Below are 22,146 nucleotides of genomic sequence, written 5' to 3'. Positions count from 1 at the left end.
TGCCGTCAATACTGTCATGCTTAGGCACCCCCAACACAGGCATATGGGGGGGTAGGCAGGCTTAAAATTTTATTTTTTATTTCTAAAAAGTCAGAATTCTAAAAAATAGTTACACCCAACCACCTCAAATCCCCCCGATTTTAGTTGGTTGGGTGTAACTATTTTTTAGAATTCTAACTTTTTTTTTCTCCATCACATTAGGGGATATAAAGTCCCCTATGTAAGGATTTTTTTTTTTTCTTTTTGGTGACAGGTTCTCTTTAATGATTACATTCCATCCAGTCAGCCACAACCTTGTAGGAAGAAAGGGAGCAGAGGGAACAGATGTCGCTTTGGCTCCCTTCCCTTTACTCGGTGGCACCCACCATGCCTGTCTCAGGCACCCGGTACTAAAGGCATTTTTTTTTCTCTCTATTTAGAGGCAGAGGATTAAAACTAGGGATGGGCAAATATTGAGTATTTTCATGCGTACTCATGAAAATACTACCGATACCTTAACACAGGGGTGGGCAACTGTGGCCCTCCAGCTATTGGTGAACTGCAAGTCCCATCATGCCCCTGCCTTTGGGAGTCATGCTTGTAACGGTCAGTTTTGCAATGCCTCATGGGACTTTTAGTTCTACAACAGTTGGAGGGCCACAGTTGCCCACCCCTGCCTTAACAGATACTTTTGGATTCCTGTCCAAATTGCATGCAGGTTTCCCCTCTGCTCCTTTGTGAGCCCAGGCTTGTCATAGGCCAAGTTCACACAGGACCAGTGCGGGAAACCACCATGCAGGCATCCCATGTCGAGTCTCAGTGGTAAGAGTGGACTGAGTCTCAGTCCCCTTCTTGCATCAATGACAGGGCTAGAGGGCTTTTGATTGGTCAGCAGCACCGTTTCTTTACTCTCCTTGCAGCGATGACAGTTCGGGCTAGACTTGATTTGTCAGCACAGTCACATGAACGTTACTGACCAATCAGACATACATCTAACCCGTACGGTCATTGTTGCAAGGAGAGAAGAGAAAGCTGCAGGGATTTCAAATCCCCAGACCTGTGAAGCGGTTTTCTCTCCTCTCCTTGCAGTGATGACAGTTCAGGCTAGACAGCATCTGATTGGTTAGCACCATCAGAGTGATGGTGCTGCTGACTAATCAAAATTCCTCTAGCCCTAACTATTGCTGCAAGAAGAGGAAAGAAAGCGGCAAGGGATTAGAAATCCCCCACTGTGTTCTCTCCTCTCTTACCACTGACACTCCGCATGGGATGCCTGCAGGAAGGTTTCCCCACACAGATCCTGTGTGGACTCAGGCTATGACAAGCCTGGGCTCACACAGAATCAGTGGGGAAACCTCATGTGATTTGGCCAGGACTCGCATTCGCAAAGTATTGGTAAATCGGTATTGGAAAGTACTTGACCTAAAAATTATCGGTACTTGTACCTGCCAATTGAAAAGAAGAAGAAAAAAAAAAAATGGTACCTGCGCATCCCTATTAAAACCCATCAGATTATATTTGCCATGCCCCATTGGGGAGATTTTTGCTTTCTGTCTCATAGCCAAAACAGAAAGTGAAAGGAAATCTCTCCAAAGTGACAGAATCCCTGGTAGTCACCAGAACTAGTGTCCCCATTGGAAGATTTTCCATTTACTCCAGTCACGGTGACAACCCAAAGTTTGGGATTTTGTTTCCGTTCAATGATAGAACAAATAGATTGAATCTCTGTAATAGGGTACAGCCACCCTGGTAAAGAGAAGCAGCAACAGGTTTGGTTGATTTTATGATGAATTCCTAAGATTTGAGATCCAAGACAGGGCACCAAGGCAATGCCAGCAACTCTGGAAAGCTAAAATGGAATCTGGGAAGGACTCTACGTGGAAGTCAGTGCCTGAAGGTCACTCCCAGGCTTGCCCCACAATGTCCACTCCAAAAAGCCAGGCTGAGGACAACCAAAGAGCTGCAAAGAGGAGAAGCTCCAGTAACAATGTAGAGGAGAGCCTTCAGAGATCTGCAAATGAAAACCACTACAAGCCCCACCTGCCAACACACTTGTCGTTCTGAATGACACACAAGTGAAGTGTATCTAACTGAAAGTCCATACCTTGATAAAGGGAGAGCTGGAGAAAGTCTTCAGGAGCCTGGTATGGCACCCGTGATCCAACTGGTTGCAGGGTCATTTTTTTTTTTTTTTTTTTTTTTAAATATACACACACCACGTTTTTAGTCCCAATCAGGGAACAAATATGCACACAATCCTATTCCTTTTAAAGATAATAAGATATAGTGCTGTTATGCTTAGGAATAGATAATCATGCAACTTTGCTGCAGTCCTAATTTGTGAACCAATAACACAAAAACATATATTTATCAAACAAAATACTATGTGAACCGCACATAAATTAAAGTTAATTAAATTTGACAATACAGGAATATTGCTTCACATATGCAAAGTGAATATTTGTAACATTCAGTCCAAATACAGAAAAATAAAGTGCCCGGGTGTTAAATACTAATTGGTGAACTTCATAAAAAAAATTGACAGTTGCTCCTCTGTGCCCCGCATCTGTGCACCTATTTAGCCATGGACCACCTATCTCTAGGTTGGTCTTAAGCGCCTGGTTAGGAACTAGCCCAATGCATGATGGCAAGAATGGCACCAATATTCATTCCTGGGAATCATGCGCTCTGGCTGATGTGTAACCAATAGGATGATGACCAGTGTAGTTTCAAGAGTCTTTTTAAACTTTTTGCTCTCCTCCCAGGCAGTAAACCAAGTTTCTGCATGTGAACAGAAACAAAAGCACACATCCCATAGTGTAAAACCATTTAAAAAAAAAAAAAAAAAAAAAAAAAAAAAAAAAGGATGGGGAGAAAGGTTGAGGTTTGATGACGCAACTTCCACTGACGTCATTTCCGCCCTTTGGAACTCATGCTGGGACACGGCGGCCATCTTGCTTCCTATTCACAGGCGGCAAGGCTGAATACACAGAGTGCCAGGTTATGGGCACTTTGCTTGTGAGTTTTATTCTTATTTCTCTCCATCATTAAAGTGCCCATAACCTGGCACTCTGTGTATTCAGCCTTGCCGCCTGTGAATAGGAACCAAGATGGCTGCCACGTCCCAGCATGAGCTCCAAAGGGCGCAAATGACGTCAGTGGAAGTTGCGTCATCAAACCTTGATCTTTCTCCCCATCCTTTTAAATTTTTTTTTTTTTAATGGTTTTAAAGGTTGAGGTTTGATGACGCAACTTCCGCTGACGTCATTTCCGCCCTTTGGAACTCATGCTGGGACGCGGCAGCCATCTTGGTTCCTATTCACAGGCGGCAAGGCTGAATACACCGAGTGCCAGGTTATGGGCACTTTGCTTGTGAGTTTTATTCTTATTTCTCTCCATCAAAGTGCCCATAACCTGGCACTCTGTGTATTCAGCCTTGCCGCCTGTGAATAGGAACCAAGATGGCCACCACAACCCAGCATGCGTTCCAGAGGGCAGAAGTTGCATCATCACACCTCGACCAGTTTCTCCCCATCATTAAAATTTTTTGGGGGTTTTACACTATGGGATGTTTGCTTTAGTTTCTGTTCACATGCTGAAACTTGGTTTACTGCCTGGGAGGAGAGCAGAAAATGTAAAAAGGCTCTTTTGAAACTACGCTGTCATTTATACCCACACTGGTCATCATCCTATTGGTTACCATCAGCCAGATCGCATGATTCCCAGAAATGAATATTGGTGCCATTCTTACCATCACGCATTGGGCCAGGCGCTTAAGACCAACCTAGAGATAGAGAACGGTGAGTGTGTCCCCATGTGGGGCACCGATTGAGCACAGAGGAGCACCTGTCTTTTTTTTTTGCACCAATTAGTATTCAACACATGGGCACTTTATTTTTCCATATTGGGACTGAATGTTACCAATTGATTACCCACTTTGGTAACATTCAGTCCCAATATGGAAAAATATATACAAAGTGAGTAATTAATTGTATATATTTTTCCATATTGGGACTGAATGTTACCAATTACTCACTTTGTATATATGTGAAGCAATATTACTCCTGTATTGTCAAATTCAATGCACTTAATGTATGCGCGGTCCTCATGGTATTTTCTTTTAAGAGAATTATATTCACATTAAAAAAAAACAAAAAACCCACCAACCATTCCACTGAAAGAAGAGTACATGCTTTATTGAGTAGGCAAGATACTGTTCTGATATTAACATAAAGTGAGTCACATAACAGCCTACAGCAGAAAACATAAATAAAATATGTTTATCCAGTGCAAATAATCTGCAAAGCTGCACATGTAAGATCTTTGCTCTAAGTAACAGGACTGTTCCCGCTTCTGGCAGATAAGGGGTGAAGGGTGCAGTCTCCTGGCCACGTTGTAAACCACAGGGGCTCTTTGAGAAGTCCTTGTCTGGGAGTCATTTACTTTTGAAATGTGAACAGTTCACTGCAGCATCCTAATACCGGCGTCACATAAATATATTTAATGGAACTAAAAAAAAAAAATAAAATAAAAAAAAAAAAAGTGTTTGTGTTTGCTCCATGGAATGCAAGGCAAAGTACAGCATCGGTAACAGCAGTAATTTACCACACCAAAAACACAATATGGATGGAAGCGGAACATAAAAAAATACATTGATGTTGTAAAGGCATCCTGTCAATTAAGTAAAGCAATTAAAGGGCCACTAACATTAAAAATACAAGTTGACTCCTTTAAAAACAGCTGTCAAACATTCATAGAATATTCACATAATGTACTTTCACTGTGTCCTTAATATACACGAGTCAGCTTCTTGCCAAAAAAATACCCTGTCCACACAAAATAAAACCTTGTATACAGCAACCTGTACTTTACACAGGAATCCTTTTTATATAAAAAAATTACCTTTTCGGGATCCTTTAATCAAAAAGGATACTTATAATAGTGTTCCTCTGTACATTATAAATATTACGGAGATCAGCGGGGATTCCACAAGGCGCTGATAAATCATTTAACAGGCCAAGTGCTGTGATACGCATGTAATACCTCAAAATTCCTACCAGATGGCGCTGCTGTTCTTTAAAATTCATGAAGTAGATCAGTCTTGAAAATGTACTAGATAAAAATCACAAACTTGACAAACTGCACCCCCTACTGGAAACCAATGGTATTAAATACTCAGCTAAGGAGGGGTAAGGGCTTAACAGACGATGGAACATTGGTTACTTATATAGTATCACGGCGACTAACTGAATTTCCGAGATCTGTAATAGAACACATCGCTTATATACAGCTGCTATTTTTTTTTTATTCTAGTTACATGGCACAAGTGGTATATTAAAAAAAAGAAAAAAGTAACATAGTGCTACCTCTTCAAACGATAAGGAACTATTTAGTATAGGAAAAAGTATACCGGCTGCTGAAATTAAATTATTTCCACTTGTATAATGACAAAATTCATCTGAGTCTACAAAAAGGTCACTGTGCAAAAAAACGAATCACTTCATAATACCGGGATGTTTGAGGGAATGGTTTTTGCTGGCAATAGCAAACCGGGCAGTAGGAGCCACAAAGGGGGAATCAGATTGGAGGCTATGGGCAACATAAACCATTCTTCTGATCACAAAGCTCAATGCTGCCTGTCCAGTACAAAAAAAAAAAAAAACCATATAACATTTACAGTATATGTGCTCTGAACCTTGACAATACAATGTTAAAGCTCAACTCCGGGGAAAACAAAACTCCTCCCCTGCAAAGTAAGAGTTAAAATATGCACACGTATGGCTAGATCAGCCTCTCTCAACCAGGGTGCCCAGGCACCCTGGGGTGCCTTAAGGCTTCTTCAGGGTTGCCATGGAAAAATGTCTAGAAATTGCCCAAAACTTGTATACAAGTCAGCGGGCGGAACAAGCCTGTCTTTTAGTTACACAAAGCCACAGGTTTTCACTGTGTGCCATTTATGACCTTCTTGCTGTCGGGTGTCCTGACAACCAATGGCATCATCAGTTGATGAGGATGTCCGCTGCCTGCATAGCATCCTAGTTTGACCCTCTCCTGCCCCTCTCCATCTGTGCTGGGGGTCGCGTTAGATCAGTGATGGAGAAAAACTGAAGGAGAGGAAAAACAATGGAATACTAGTCAGCAGCAGTGTGCAAAAGTGTATTTGCTTTGGAAGAAAAAATCACCTCTAATGTTGGGTGTCCTACATGTGTGGATGTTGCTGTGTTATATAAAACAAATTAGAATAGTTTTTCACATTTTAGAATGCGGTTCCTCGGGACCGGCCACCATTCTAAAGGGCGCCTCGGGACCGGCCACCATTCTAAAGGGCGCCTCGGGACCGGCCACCATTCTAAAGGGCGCCTCGGGACCGGCCACCATTCTAAAGGGCGCCTCGGGACCGGCCACCATTCTAAAGGGCGCCTCGGGACCGGCCACCATTCTAAAGGGCGCCTCGGGACCGGCCACCATTCTAAAGGGCGCCTCGATTGAAAAAAGGCTGAAAAACACTACGCTAGAGTACGTGCAGAAGCTACCTCTAGGCCTACTAGACCAGCACCTTCAGCCACTTCTCCCCTGTGCTCTGGTGGTCTAATGTCCTCCATCAAATACAAACCATAGTCCTGCATTGTACACAAGGACACCGATGGACAGTCCACAAGAGAAGAGCGGTGATCAGGTAGGTAAAAGTGCTTTTTCCAGTACCCCAGAGATAAACCAGCATTTAATCCCTGTAAGTGCAAGGGCAGCAACACCGCAAGGGAGAATTTTAGATTTTTTTCCACTCCGTGGTGGGCTTTAAGTGAAGGTACCACCCAATGCAAAATATATTGTGTGATGGTCAGCAACGTATAACAGCCAAAATCACATTTTGCTTTTACAAAAGTCAGACTAGTAAGCCATAAAAATATGAATACGACACAGTGCACCGTCAGCCATTGGTGAGGAGGATGGAATCCCTGTGTAAGCTCTATTTAGAACTTACACAGGGATTCCATCCTCCTCACCAGGAGGTGATGGTGCACTGTGTAGTAATCTGCTTTCTCAAAAGTCAGACTAGTAAACCATAAAATCTGATTACTACACAGTGCACTGACTTTTGAGAAAGCAGATTACTACACAGTGCACCGTCAGCCACTGGTGAGGAGGATGGAATCCCTGTGTAAGCTCTATTTAGAACTTACACAGGGATTCCATCCTCCTCACCAATGGCTGACAGTGTACTGTGTAGTAATCAGGTTTTAGAGCTTACACAGGGCTAAATCACTAAGCACCAGTGCTGTACATGATAGAGTGAGGAGTGTTCTACACACATCCCTACATACATGAAGTATTTCCACTCCCAATGGCTGAATGGAGCAGTAGGGTAGTATATTAAACAAGGTATGTTCTACTGGAGAAGGGGGGGCATTAAAGCAAAATCGGTTACATTCCTATTCCAGGACAAAGCGCAGGATCGCTTTAATGAACAGACTGCTCATGTTCATCAGAAGATGCTTTCTAAAACTATAACCAAGAGCAGCAAAAACACAAATGGGAAGTGGTGTAGATTAAAAAAGGATAAAAAAGTAAAATAAAAACAAGATTAAAAATGGGATGGATCAGTAACAGTTGACTAAAAAGGAAACTAATTAAAAACCATAATCTTGTTAACAAAACATTGTGCCGGTACACTGGGGAGGCAGGAGATTAAATTGCCTCGACATTTACTCGGCTTGAAGCTCATGTATTTTTAATGCACTGGTTGCTATCAATGCTAACAACTTTATTGTTTTTCCACTGCAATGCATGGATTACTGTAAATAACAGGGACTCGGGGAGGTCTAGGGACACACACAGCTAACCATATGGAAATCAGACGGTGTTATGTACAAGATATAGAACCTGTCCTGTATGCAGATTAAGGTGCGATTTACATCTGGGCACTGTAGCTCACACAGAGAGAGATCTATGTATAGACAGGAGAACTGCAAGCCATACACAACGGGTTTACTGGGTCTTATTAAGCAAGACTAACCTAGACTTGACACGAGCGATGGTAAAATATGCTGAGAGCTGGTTTAGAATACGGTCTACAAAATCTACAGTTTCCATAGGATTGCACTGTGTCCTTGAAAAGGTCGCATACTGATGGGTCTATTCAACGTGTGGAAGCGGCAGCTGCTGTCATGAAGCTTTCAATAATGCCCTTCTCAAAACGGTAATAGAAAGGAGTAGCCTGTTTAATGGGCTTTTAGTGGGCCTAGTGAATTGAAAATCAACAGGCATCTGAATTAGTTTACTCCACCAGCAGCGCATCAGAAGAAGTAGTAAATAAAAAGGAAAAAGGTCAAAGACAAAAAAAAGTGGTAACTGTACCAGTTTAACTAAAAGCAGGCCCATGTTCTCTAAATAGTGGCACAGGCAACAGTGGAATTATTAACCCCTTGACGCCGAACGCACGCAAATATGCGGTCTCGGCGTCTGTGCCTTGACGCTGAGCGGACGCATATTTGCGTGTAATTAGAAAATACATATGTGCTGAGAGCGCGCGCCCTGCGTGCTCCCAGCACGTGTCCGTGACTCACGGAAAAGTCCCAATCTCCCCTTTTGATTGGGACCTTTTCTGATCATGTGATGGCGAAACACGGCGGTCACATGACCCTAAAACCCCACCCGCCTCCCGAAACTCTTAAAGGGCCGGGAGGCGCCGGAGCAAAGAGGTTAATAGGATTATCACAGGACTACAGATGGGTAGGTAGAACGGAACTGAACAACCATGCATAATAAAATCATACCAATTTCTAGGTTAGGACACAGATGTCACTTAAAATGGAACCTGTAGTAAGACAAATGCATGTTGCTGCTGACCTCCTGCTCAGAAAATTCTGCCTCCGGCTTCAATACGTCAAGTCAAGGAACTGGAGAGAGCATGCAGTAAAGTAAACTTCTACTCTGCATACCTGTTTAGTTAATGAATAAACACCTGAAGTCACTGGATCAGGATGACAACCAGGGATTTAATTTTCAGAAGTGGTCAGCAATGACATTCTCCATGCTTTCCTACTACAGGCCCCTATCAGTCGTCTTCCCCAAAAAAAAAATTTCAAATGAGTTTCCTGCGATAGTTTCGCTCTCCAGTAGCGCATTCCCTATTTACCCGCTGTTCCAGCGCTGCTGGGTTGGGGGGTTAGGGGGCCAGAGATCCTAAAACGAAAGTGTTCAATGCTAAAAGAAGAGTCCGGCGAAACAAAGGGAAAGAAAAGAGATATGTGATTCCAACACAGAAGTCCAATACCTCTTCTATTGCAGGGAATGTTCCTCTGTATTTTGTATTTGGACCCAACAAGGCCCATACATGCAGCAGACATGCCCAGAAACCAATGTTATACAATCATGACTGGATCGAAAGCCCGTATCGCAGGATGGCCAAGATCACCTAATGCCTGCATGGGTCAGGTGGGAAACCAGGGGACTTCAGACAAAAAGGAATGAATGCCTTTATGAGGAGGGTTACAAATTGATGTTGAAAAACCCATTATACCTATACAGTCCTAAAAAACAATTGGGGGGGGGGGAGCATGCACTGCACATCTTCCTGTCCTCCAGTATTTTTTGTAATCAGTAGGGTAGTGCCCAAGTTTCCAAATGGTCAGTCCGCCCGGCACCTGATACAGGGAGAGCAGAATGGTCGAACCGCAAAATAAATATGATTGTGCTGGCAGGTAGAAGAGGCCTCTAATGCAAAAAGATTTGTTTTCCATCGCAAGATCACCAGACAAGACAGTGGACTCAACTAGTGCCATAATAGCAGCAGTGGTAATGCTTAGTTCCATTTAAATTACCCTCAAGAGGATAGATCACTTTTGGAATACATTGTTCATCAATTAAGCAGGCCATACATGGGTCAAAATCCGAACGATTTTTTGATCAAAGACATCGTACCATCTGTAACCCAATGGTGCTGCCAATGATTTAGAAAATCTGTTGTTTTTCACAAACTTTCCAGCATGCACGATAAATGAAATGGGGAGGAAACACGAAAATCAGCCGGTGCCATTGCTCCACTAAGAGCGAAAAATCAGCCGATTATTCTTAGGTCCAAATTTCGAATGAATAATCATTCAGAAATCAACCCATGTATGGCTGGTTTTAAGCAAATTTTGACATTTTTCTTTTACACTCTTTTTTGGCCTTTTAGGCTACCCCTCATCTGAGAGCTGTGGTCTCAGCGTTAGACAATCCCACTCTAGTATCAGTCTAACTCTGACGTGACTCCTAGCAAAGCCATCCTCGCCATACCTCCCCTGCCTGAAAAACGGAGCATGGACTGAAGGTGTACCTGTACTCCTTGGAAATAGTCAAAAATCTACAAGTGTAGCTTAACCTCTTCAGGCCGGCCACACACAAATGTGCGGCCTCCCGGCGTCTGGGCCTAGACGCCGAGCAGCCGCACATTTGCGTTCTATTAAAAAAGGACATATGTGCCAAGAGCACGCGCCCTGCACGCTCCCAGCTCACATGTCCGGTACCCACGGAAAGGTCCCGATCTCCTCTTTCGATCGGGACGGTGTGTCACATGACCTTAATCCCCGCCTCCCAGCTTCTGGAACCCTTAAAGGGCCGGGAGGCGCCAGCGTGAAGTGGTTAACATACCATGACAGCTTTCCTCTGAACTGCTGCTTGCTTGCACTCTCAAACTGGACATTTGTATCTGAGCAGTTTCAAAGAGTTCAGATGGTAAAGGTGACCTTTCACCCCCTTCCCAGTTGCTGGGGATCACAGTTCTCAATACAAACTCCAGCAATACTAACATGTATGAGATCTCTAGACTTCCCCTCCAGAATTCCCAATCAGAAAGTCAAAATGGCGGCACTTAACCCAAGTTTACAGGCAGCCAAGTCATTGCCTACAATGCCAATTAGGACACCACTGGCTAAAAGTAACAATACAGAAATTCTGGTACCTGGTTCTTAACATTTGTAGCAGGGAGGTGGTGGCTCTGCTAGAAAGGATGAGGTAAATTAGAAGGAAGACTACACATGTAAGAAAGTATGTCCTAAAATGGACACCGTAGGACATGGCAGCAGTTTATAAAGCAAGTCGAAGCCCTGTAGACAGAAACCATACTAAATAATTTCACGTCTCGCATCAAACCAACTGATGGCCAAGACATTTAGGAAACTGACATGTCCTCAAACTCTAGAAAACTCACTAATGGATAAAAGATTATTACACCCAAGGATACTGAAATTGGGATCAACTCGTGAAAAAAAAAAAAAAAAAAAAAAAAAAAAAAAAAAAAAAAGCACTTTAAATAAGAAAAATAAAACTAAAAGCTGAACTCTAAATGTTGGAGAGCTACAGACCCAGCACACCATGCTGCTTTTGGCAGAGAATGGGGCTTGTATTTCTGTCAATGTTTATGTCACATTGCAGGAGGGAACTTTTATGAAGATGTGGCTATAACTGAAGAAATGGGGGATCACAGGCCATCCAAGAGGAAATAAAGCTTCTGTAGTTAGAGGTGTTGGTCCATGCCGGAAATACACAGACGTGACAGGAGACTGCTGAGTTTTTGGGTGGGACAGATCATGCTGTTCATGTTCCTTTAGGTGGTGTCCATTTTAGGCAGCTAGGATCCATTATCTTATTGCTGTTACTTCTTTTTGCTTCTTTTGCTGCCCATTCATCAATGAGATCCTGCAAGGAACAGAAAACAAATGGTAGAACGCCTTGTATAATATTTTGCATAAAAAAAAATCTAATACCTCTGTTTGAGAAACAATCCAATGAAGACTAAGACATGAAAGTAAAAACGAATAACAAATGGTAACAAAAACTACAGCGATTGAACGCTAATCACCATCTAATCCATGCATGGGTGCAAAAGACCTTCACATCTGTGCAGGTGGTGCCGCTGCGGATCTGCACGAAAATCAATGCAACCGCACCACCCGCACAGAGAAATGCGGACCCGCGAGCGGGTGCCATTAGTTCTAATGGCACGCCGCCAGCAACTGTACTGGGAACCGAGGATCCCGTGCAGGCTGAGTTTTCAAAAGAAGTGCAGGAACTTCTTCCCTGCGTGTCACGGGCGTCCATTCAAATTATTACAGGTACTTATATAGCGCCGTCAATTTATGCAGCGCTTTACATATATATTGTACATTCACATCAGTCCCTAACCCTCAAGGGGTGTACAATCTAAGGTCCTTAACTCATATTCATACATACACATACTAGGGACAATTTAGACAGGAGCCAATTCACCTACCAGCATGTCTTTGGCGTGTGGGAGGAAACCCACGCAGGCACAGGGAGAACATGCAAACTTCAGGCAGGTGGTGCCATGGTTGGGATACGAACCAGCAAATGAATGGGCTCTCGTGCAAAACGCGGCCCGCATATATATGAACCGGGGGTCAGAGATGGACAATACCGATGTTGTATTGACTGGAAAAAGTTTGTTTATTCATTGGATGAATGTGTACAGGTAATGTATGAGTAGCCATTGAGGATCTTTAAATGCAAAGCTTCAGAGAAATTCTAGAGCAGCCACATGGGACTCCACAAGAGGTCCCAATGTGGTTCAGCATGAGATTGTAGTCTGTTCAGTTGGAAAGTCTCCCACCACATGGTTCCTAGATATGTGGTCACCCACCCATGATCAGAGGGAGGCCCTTTCTCATCTGCCCTCCTTCAATCTGAGGGGGCCCAGTCTTCCCACTACCATCATTTAAAGCAGGTCTTACGGTTTCATGTGTTCCTTTTGTGGCCATACTAATGGTTTCATTTCATATTTATTACCTGCAATAATTTTGTCAGCGTGGTGATGAAAAAATGACCTGTAATGGGTATTTAAGCTAGGCATGCCACTAAATATTTAAAAAATGATCTGCATTGGATATCAAATAAGCAATGCATTCCACTGCTTTCATTGAGACCTGAAAACCACTTCAAGGGTGTCTCCAGAATAAAAAAAATATATATATATTTTCAGCAAGGTTGTGCTAAATAAATGGTGATGACGATATAAAGGATTGAACATCTGCACAACGGTCCTCACCTGTCTCTTTAGTACAAGGTGTTTTCCCTTCCAATATTTGAGCATCTGTAAGGCCTGCAAAGTGCTTACAATGTCCACAGGATTCACTGCCGTTTCCTGGCTAATTTCTGCAACAGACAACAGGGATGTCAGCACAGTAAAACTTTTTTTTCCTAAAAAGAAAAAAAGAAAAATTAAAACACAAACTGGATACAATTTATGCATAACATCAAGGCTAACCAACACAAAGGCTCCGCTTTCCTCGGACATATAAAAAAGAAATGCAAACAGCCTGTTCATAATCTCATCAACGAGGTAGCCAATTTAAAAGAGAAGTTCAACTTTTAACAAAAAATAATAAATGCACATTTTTTTTGCAGATTTAGAAAAAAAAAATAAAAAAAAATAAAAAGTGCATTTACTATTTTTGGTTTTGGCTTTGGAAAACATTGCACCAGCGATCAGCTGGTCTCCTGCAAACTGTCAGTGTAAGCTGGCAGCTCGTACAAAACAGGCAGTTTTACACTGACAGGAAGAATCAATGAAGTACCACAGTGCTCAACAGTGCCGTGGTAGTTCAATGAGGCTCTCGGTACTTGTTTATTGATCCACAGGGATCTATGAATCAATGATGTGGCAGTGTGGGAGAAGCCTCGCATGGACATGCTCTGCTTCAATCGTGGCGAGTACGGGGAGAAGATCCCTAGCTCGCTGCCACAAGATTTGGGGGGGGGGGGGGGGTCTGGCTGAACAGGTCACATTCTAAATGTGGCCATAACATGTTCAAAACAGTGAACTTATCCTTTACACTCCAGACTTTAGCGATTTCTTCCCGATTGTCATTCTGCTGCCCAGACTGGAGTAGATTTTTTAGAACCTCCTTAGTCAGATTGAATGATGCTCTTTGATCCCTCCCTCCTAGATTGTAAGCTCGAAAGAGCAGGGCCCTCGATCCCCTCATGTTTTGCATTGTATTGGTATTGTTCTGTCACATGTTCTGTCCCCCTTTGTAATGTACAGCGCTGAGTGAACTATTGGCGCTTTATAAATACTGTATAATAATAATAATAAACTACTATAGTTTCTCCCCCCCCCCCCCCATATAAGATCTGTAATTCCTAAACCATACCCTCAAATTAAACCTGAGTGTGCACTTTCAGCCCATGTCCATTATATAACTGGAGCTGGAATATGTTTTGGAAAATACCTGAAAAATCAAACACTGTGCCAGTATCCAAATATATATGGACCTAACTATATACATGGACTTTTATAGTAAGATTACCAGGCATTTTAATGAAAGCTGCAGGTTTGAAAAGTGCATACAAAACTGGGAATTGGTGGCAAAAAAAAAACCAAAAAACAAAAAACACAACCAAAAAATTCTAGTATGAGGCCAGAAAACGAAAAGTTGTTAAAGATAACAAGCAGCCTCTGAAGATACATTGATGGGCATGCTTATCCCTCATGATTCAACATCCTTATTCCACACAATAGATATCCACAAAAGGAAATGAACAAAACTGACAGTAAAATTACAAGGGTTCCTCACAATATGACATTTATACAGTTGCAGAAAGTTCAAATCATTTAGCTTTATTAGCAATAACAGCCCACGTCATGCAGTATCACCCAAGCAATTCCTACCTTTAATGGAAATCTCTTTGCCCTGGAAGGTGTGCAGATAGCGTAGCAGGACCTCCTTCCAGTAACTGCGGTAGCTTATAAGGCCCAGGTCAGAGAGGGGACGCTCAGGGGAGCCCACCTTCTCCTCCACCTTGGAAAGCAGATAACCTAAGGAGATCCAAACAAAAGGATGCATTGTAGCGCTTAAAAAAAAAAAAAAAAGGACAAGCAGTAAATTTGGCTAGTTACCTTTTTCAGGTATTGTACCTAAAAAGGCAATTAATGCGCTTATTGCTGAATCAAGCCAATCATTCACCTACATGCAACCAAGCCTGTGAAGTATGAAGCTGGCTATAAATATATAGTCTTGCACGCTTCTATGGAGAACAATAACCAGGGGCGTCCCTAGGGTTGGTGTCACCCGATGCTGTAACGCCCCCTCTAACTATCCCCGCAGAATGGATCGGATCTACGGATTGAGCATAATGGATCGGACTCTGAACCATTATGCTCAATCCACAGATCCGATCCATCCTGCGGGGATCGTCGGCTTGCTTTACAACTAACCTTTTTGTGGAGCGGGTCCGGTGTCACCCCGTGCGGCACGCACCCCCTGCACCTGCCTAGGGACGCCACTGACAATAACCCTCCTCCTATTGAAAACTCAGTGTAATTGTGAAAAAAATAAATTTATATATATATATATATATATATATATATATATATATATATATATATATATATCTCTCTCAGCACAGTGGCTAAATGGTTAGCATTTCTGCCTGGCAGTACTAGGGTAGTTTGTTTGAATCCCAGCCATGGCACCACCTGCCTGGAGTTTGCATGTTCTCCCTGTGCCTGCGTGGGTTTCCTCTGGTTTCCTCCCACACTCCAAAAGACATGCTGGTAGGTTAATTGGCTCCTGTCTAAATTGACCCCAATATGTGTATGTATGAATGGAAGTTAGGGACCTTGGATTGTACACCCCTTGAGGGCTAGGGATGGATGTGAATGTACAATATATATGTGTAAAATTGACGGCGCTATACAAGTACCTGAAATAAAATATATATATATATATATATATACACACATATACATATACACATATATATACAGTTGCAAGAAAAAGTATGTGAACCCCTTGGGATTACGTGGAGTTTTGCATGAATTGGGCATAAAATGTGCTAAGTCACAACAATAGAAGAACATAGTCTGCTGAACATAATACTACACAAACATTAGATGTTGCCACGGTTTAATTGCACATAACATGTAAACATTCACAGTGCAGGGAGGAAAAAGTATGTGAACCTTTGGACTTAAAAACTGGTTGACCCTCCTTTGGCAGCAATAACCTCAACCAAACGTTTCCTGTAGTTGCAGATCAGACCTGCACAACGATCTGGAGTAATTTTGGACCACTCCTCTTCACAAAACTGTTTCAGTGTAGCAATATTCTTGGGATGTCTGGTGTGAATCGCTCTCTTAAGGTCATGCCACAGCATTTCAATGGGGTTGAGGTCAGGACTCTGACTGGGCCACTCCAGAAGGCGTATTCTGTGCTGTTGCAGCCATTGTTTTGTTGAATTACTTGTATGCTTTGGGTCATTGTCCTGTTGCATCACCCATCCTCTGCGGAGCTTCAGTTGGCAGACAGATGGTCGTACGTTTTCCTGCAAAATGTCTTGATAAACTCTGGAATTCATTTTCCCATCAATGACAACAATCCGTCCAGGCCCTGAGGCAGCAAAGCAGCCCCAAACCATGATGCTCCCTCCGCCATGTTTTACAGTGGGGATGAGGTTTTGATGTTGGTGTGCTGGGCCTTTTTTTCTCCACACATAGTGTTGTGTGTTCTTCCCAAACAACTCAATCTTGGTTTCATCTGTCCACAGTATATTTTGCCAGTAGTGCTGTGGAACATCCAGGTGCTCTTTTGCAAACTTCAAACGTGCTGCAATATTCTTTTTGGACAGCAATGGCTTCCTCCGTGGTGTCCTCCCATGTACTCCATTCTTGTTTCATGTTTTCCTTATTGTAGATGTGTCAACAAAAATGTTAGCATGTGCCAGAGATTTCTGTAGGTCTTTAGCTGACACTCTGGGATTCTTCTTTACCTCATGCAGCATTCTGCGCTGTGCTCTTGCAGTCATTTTTACAGGACGACCATGCCTAGGGAGAGTAGCAACAGTGCTAAACTTTCTCCATTTGTAGACAGTCTGTCTTACCGTGGACACATGAACATCAAGGCTTTTGGAGATACTTTTGTAACCCTTTCCAGCTTCATGCAAGTCAACAATTCTTGATCGTAGGTCTTCTGAGAGCTCTTTTCTGCGAGGCATGGTTCTCATCAGACAGTGCTTCTTGAAACCAGTAAACCCAAAACAGGTGTGTGTTTTTTTAAGGGCAGGACAGCTGTCAGCAACACATCCAATATCATCACACTGATTGGAGTCAAGGTTGGCTCATTCCTGGCTCCAATTAGCTCTGGGAGAAGTCATTAAGCTAGGGCCTCACATACTTTTTCCTCCCTGCACTGTGAATGTTTACATGTTATGTGCAATTAAACCATGGCAACATCTAATGTTTGTGTAGTATTATGTTCAGCAGACTGTGTTCTTCTATTGTTGTGACTTAGATGACGTTCAGAGCACATTTTATGCCCAATTCATGCAAAACTCCACGTAATCCCAAGGGGTTCACATACTTTTTCTTGGAACTGTGTATATATATATATATATATATATATATATATATATATATATATATATATATATATATATACACACACACATATACAAATATATATATACACACACATATATATATATATATATATATATATATATATATATATATATATATATATATATATATATATATATATACACACATACACACACACACTTTTTTTTTCTTTTATAATAAAGCAATTGGTATAAAATGGTTCTTTGTTGGGTGCTGGTGAGACAACCGGTGTCTCTTCATGGTACAAGGAAATGCATGGTGGATCACAGCGGGTCTTGTGCAAGGGCACACCTACACAAGCACATATTGATCTCTGCAATCGAGATCTAATCATTTGCTTGATTCAGAAATCTGTGGAACTACAGCGTCTGACAGCAGCAAAGCCATCCAACATTGGCAGCAGTGTTCTATTTCGACAGCATTTGGTGGACGCTGCAACGCAATGGAGCGAAGGTAGAAGACATGGACCACCTAAGGTGTGAACCACAGCTGGAATCCATCAAGGTGATCTTCAGAGTCCGACCAAACATAATATTGTGTGAGGTCACACTGCTGGAGGTGAGCAGACATCTGGTGGTGGAATTCTGCACTCTCAAGTCTTGAAACACTTGGTTCTTGCAGCAGGATGGAAGTACTTTAACCACCTTCCGCCCGCCCTATAGTACAATGACGGGCGCAAGGTGGTTCTCTCGTTCTGATAGGATGTCATATGATGTCCTCCCATTCTCACTGCGGACACAGCGGATCACAGAAAGAGCCAAAGATGTCGGCTCGGTCATGTTATCAGCTGTGTCCAATCACAGCTGATCACATGTAAAACACGGAAATGCCGGTTATCGGCATTTCTCTCCTCTCGAGCTGTCACGCTGACAGCTCGAGAGGAGAGCCGGTAATCGGCTTTCCGCGGAGGGGACATGTACACGGATCATCAGGGCACTGATGATCAGTGTGCCCCGATTATCAGTGTGGCCCCAGAAGTGCCACCTGTCAGTGCTCATCAGTGCCACGTGCCAGTGCCACATCAATGCCACATATCAGTGCCCATCTGAGCTGCCTTTCAATGTCACCCATCAATGCCTGACAGTGCCATGTGTCAGTGCCGCCTAACAGTGCCCATCAGTGATGCCTGTCAATGCCCATCAGTGCAACCTACCAGTGCCTCCTCATCAGTGCCATCTATCAGTGCAGCCTATCAGTGCCCATCACTGCAGCCTCGTTAGCGCACATCAGTGAAGGAGAAAAATCACTTATTTACAAAATTGTATAACAAAAACTAAGAAAAAACATTTTTTTTTTCCCCAAAAATTTTCTGTGTTTTTGGTTTAAGAAAAAATAAAAATCCCCAGAGGTGATTAAATACCACCAAAAGAAAAGCTCTGTCTAAAAAATATGGGTACAGTGTTGCATGACCGCACAATTGTCATTCAAAAGTGTGACAGCGCTGAAAGCTGGAAAATGGCCTGGGCAGGAAGGGGGTATAAGTGCCCTGTAGGCTAGTGGTTAATGAAGATAAATTGGACTTTTTTTTTTTATATATAAATCAATTTATGTTGGGTTTTCACTGAATATTGTAGTGCTGCACTGGTCACTGTGTTAATGAAGCTGGCTGTAGTTCTCAGATTGTTTAAAATATGAAAATATATCCTGTGCCATATAGGACATTGGGATGGCATGCTGTAGCCCATAGGACAATAAAGCTTTAAACTTGCTATGGTTTTGTTTAGATTTTAGAACACCATCAGTAATAAATACCTCTTGTCCACTGAAATGAACGTTGTTATATTGTAAGAGTTAATTAAATCAATCACAACATTTGTACTACTTACTTTGTACTAAAGGATGCAAATACAAAGCTTACCAATGCTACCTAGTTTTGTGGTAGTGACTACAGATTGCAGCAAAAGGACTTACTGAAATCTATTAGCATCTTCCCATAACCCTGTCTCATGTACTGTGGCATCGTCAAGATACAGGACACATTGTAGTTCAGAAATGAATTTTTCTCCTGCAAGTAAAAGAACATCTGGTTACAAGTCATTCTACCAGCAAGTAAGATGACCAATTATCAGAAAGGAAAGCATTCAAAAAGATATGCATTGTACATCAGTGTAACTCATTTCACAAATACTGGACTGTCAATCAGCTCCAAGTTCACTGGAATTTTGTAGCAAACCATAAAAGCATAAAGAGTGCAGCAAGTTTATCCTGTAGAGCAGCCTCTCACTTCATTCAACATACCGGGATGTATGAAGGAATGGTTTTTGCTGGCAATAGCAAAAATCGGGCAGTAGGAGCCAAAAAGGGGGAATCAGATTGGAGACTATATGCTGTCTGTCCAGTACAAAACACAAAAAAAAAACCCCACAAAAGAACAAAACAAAAAAAGACAACATTTACAGTATCTGTGCTCTGAACCTTGACAATACGATGTTAAAGCTCAACTCCGGGGAAAACAAAAATCCTCCCCTGCCCCCGCAAACCAAGATTTAAAATATGCACACATGGCTAGAGCAGCCTCTCTCAACCAGGGTGCCCAGGCACCCTGAAGTTTCTTCAGGGGTGAATTGGCAAAAGGTCTAAATATTGCCCAAAACATGTAGACAAGCCAGCGGGTGGAACAAGCCTGCCTTTTAGTTACACAAAGCCACCGGTTTTCATTATGCACCATTACCACCTTCTAGCCGCTGGCATCCTGGCAACCAATGACATCAATTGATGAGGAGGATGTCAGTTGCCTGCACAGCATCCTAGTTTGACCCTCCCCTGCCCCTCTCCGTCAGTGCTGGGGTCACAAAAGCTCAGTGATGGAGAAAAACTGAGGGAGAAGAGAAACATTGGTGTACTAGTCAGTACCAGCGTGCAAAAGTGTATTTGCTTTGGAAAAATAAATCACCTCTAACATTGGGTGCCCTACATGTGTGGATGTTGCTGTGTTATATAAAACTATTAGAATGGTCTTTCACATTTTAGAATGTCTTGCTTGGGAGCAAACTATTATGGGATGTATGTGTATTAGCTTAGTGGGGGGGGGGGGGGAGGGGTGGCAGGTGTCTCCATCAGTCCTCCCTACTGATGACACTGTCTGCTGGTGTGAAGTTTGAACAGCTGTGTGTCTCTTGTTGCCAAGTGTAGATTGCCCCGCCCTGTGTCATTATGCAGGGAGGGTGGGGGATTTGTCCCGAGTGTATAAAAAGCCAGTTCGAATTTCAAATAAAGAGTTCCATGGTCAGACAGACTGGTGTCGTCTAGTTTTGTTTGGTCGGCTGTGGTCGGTGTTCGGAAGGGAAGTGGTATTCTAAACGGAAGTACCCAAGTGCAGTCTGGGATCGGTTCCGTTACACATTTCATTGCAGATTTAAGAATGTTCATTTTCGGCAACACCGAGCCAAGTCAGAAACATAGTGGGAGTGAATTACTAAAATTGGAGAGAGAAAAATCTGGAGCAGTTCTGCAAAGAAACCAATCAGCTTCCAGATTTTATTGTCAAAGTTTAATTGAACAAGCTGACGTTAGAATTTGGTGCAGCTGTGCACGGCACCCGCCTTTTCTCCCTGGGAGCGCGCACCACCGCGATCCGGTGCCCGCTGTGTCCTCCGGACACCGTGAAACACCGATCGTCGGACGGGACCTCTGTACGAGGTCCCGATCATGTGATCACCGATTGGCGAATCAGTGATCACATGCAAAGTAGTAAGCAAGATGTCACTTGACATCATTGCTTACTACGTGTGAAATCTGTGAATGATCACAGAGGTCACATGGTACAAGGCTATTCACAACAGCCTTGTACCATGTGACAAGCTGTGACCAATCACAGCTCACTCAGTACTTCTCAATGACTGCAAGAATGCAGACAGAGAGAAAGAGAAAATGATTGCTTTTGCATCCTATATGGGTTTAAAAGCAATCAGTGTAAAAAAAAAAAAAAAAAAAAAAAAAAATCTTCATCACCCCCCACAAGTAGTACAGTGTCACCATGGTGACACTGTACTGCTAGGGTGACAGTATGGAAAATAAAAAATATAAAAAAAAATAAAATAAAAATGTAAAAAAAATGTTTAAAAATTATAATTTTTGGTTCTAAACTAATTTGGATTTTTTTTTTTTTTAATAAAAAAAATAACGGAATAAATTTTGGCCAAGATTTATGATGAAATATTATTTGCAAAATTTTATATAAAAAAAAAAAACAAAACACTTTTTCAAAAATTGGACTTTTTCATTTACATAGTAAAAAAAATAAAAATCCCAGCGGTGAATAAATACCACCAAAATAGAGCTTTATCTGTCTCAAAAAAATGGTAAAAAATTCATATGGGTACAGTATTGCATGACCGCGCAATTGTCAAAGTGTGATAGCGCTGAAAGCTGAAAATTGCCCTGGACAGGAAGGGGGTAAAAGTGTCCGGACTGGAAGTGGTTAAAGATGCTGGAAAGGCAGGCCCCTATCAAACTTGTGCATTTGTGATAGTAGATGCATGTTAACAAAAATTCAGGAGTGCCATTACAGTCAGATCAAGTCAGCTAAAACTGCCTTTGCAAAGAAGGGAGGGGGTATAGTCCAAGGTACAATGTGCTTAGTGCTCATCCACCAGTGATCTGTTGAGTTGCCCAAGAAGAGGAACTAGAGAAAATTGGGAGAACCAAACTACTGCTCATAGGATACGTGAACGGATTTGCAATCCGATATTTAGCAGGTCCTTTGTGGATTGTGAGTGCTAGCTCCTCTTTCTTCTAGTGCCTAGTGTTGTAGCTGTCGCAACACA

At 42.4% G+C, this 22,146-nt stretch overlaps 1 protein-coding gene across 11 annotated transcripts in view; it reads right to left on the bottom strand.

Moving 5' to 3' along the window:
* Positions 1-7,720: 7,720 nt before the first annotated feature.
* Positions 7,721-22,146, bottom strand: part of KAT7 (lysine acetyltransferase 7) — a 53,452-nt gene continuing 39,026 nt past the window's right edge. For 7 of the 11 annotated variants that reach the window (XM_089674498.1, XM_089674499.1, XM_089674500.1 and 4 more), the window contains 4 exons: positions 19,292-19,385; positions 14,651-14,797; positions 13,025-13,176; positions 7,721-11,658 (listed from right to left, as the gene is read on the bottom strand). In XM_089674498.1, the coding sequence (XP_089530624.1) occupies positions 11,557-11,658; positions 13,025-13,176; positions 14,651-14,797; positions 19,292-19,385 (495 nt within the window). In that variant the 3' untranslated portion in view covers positions 7,721-11,556. The remainder of the gene's footprint in view (positions 11,659-13,024; positions 13,177-14,650; positions 14,798-19,291; positions 19,386-22,146) is intronic. The other 4 variants (XM_089674496.1, XM_089674497.1, XM_089674503.1 and 1 more) reach the window with 1 other exon arrangement.

The sequence above is a fragment of the Staurois parvus genome, unplaced genomic scaffold, assembly GCF_062004578.1.
Source record: "Staurois parvus isolate SC_StPar_1 unplaced genomic scaffold, SC_StPar_1.0 ptg000151l, whole genome shotgun sequence".
Taxonomy (NCBI): domain Eukaryota; kingdom Metazoa; phylum Chordata; class Amphibia; order Anura; family Ranidae; genus Staurois; species Staurois parvus.
The sequence above is the reverse complement of the archived record's forward strand: the minus strand, read 5'-3'. Positions and strand labels throughout refer to the sequence as shown.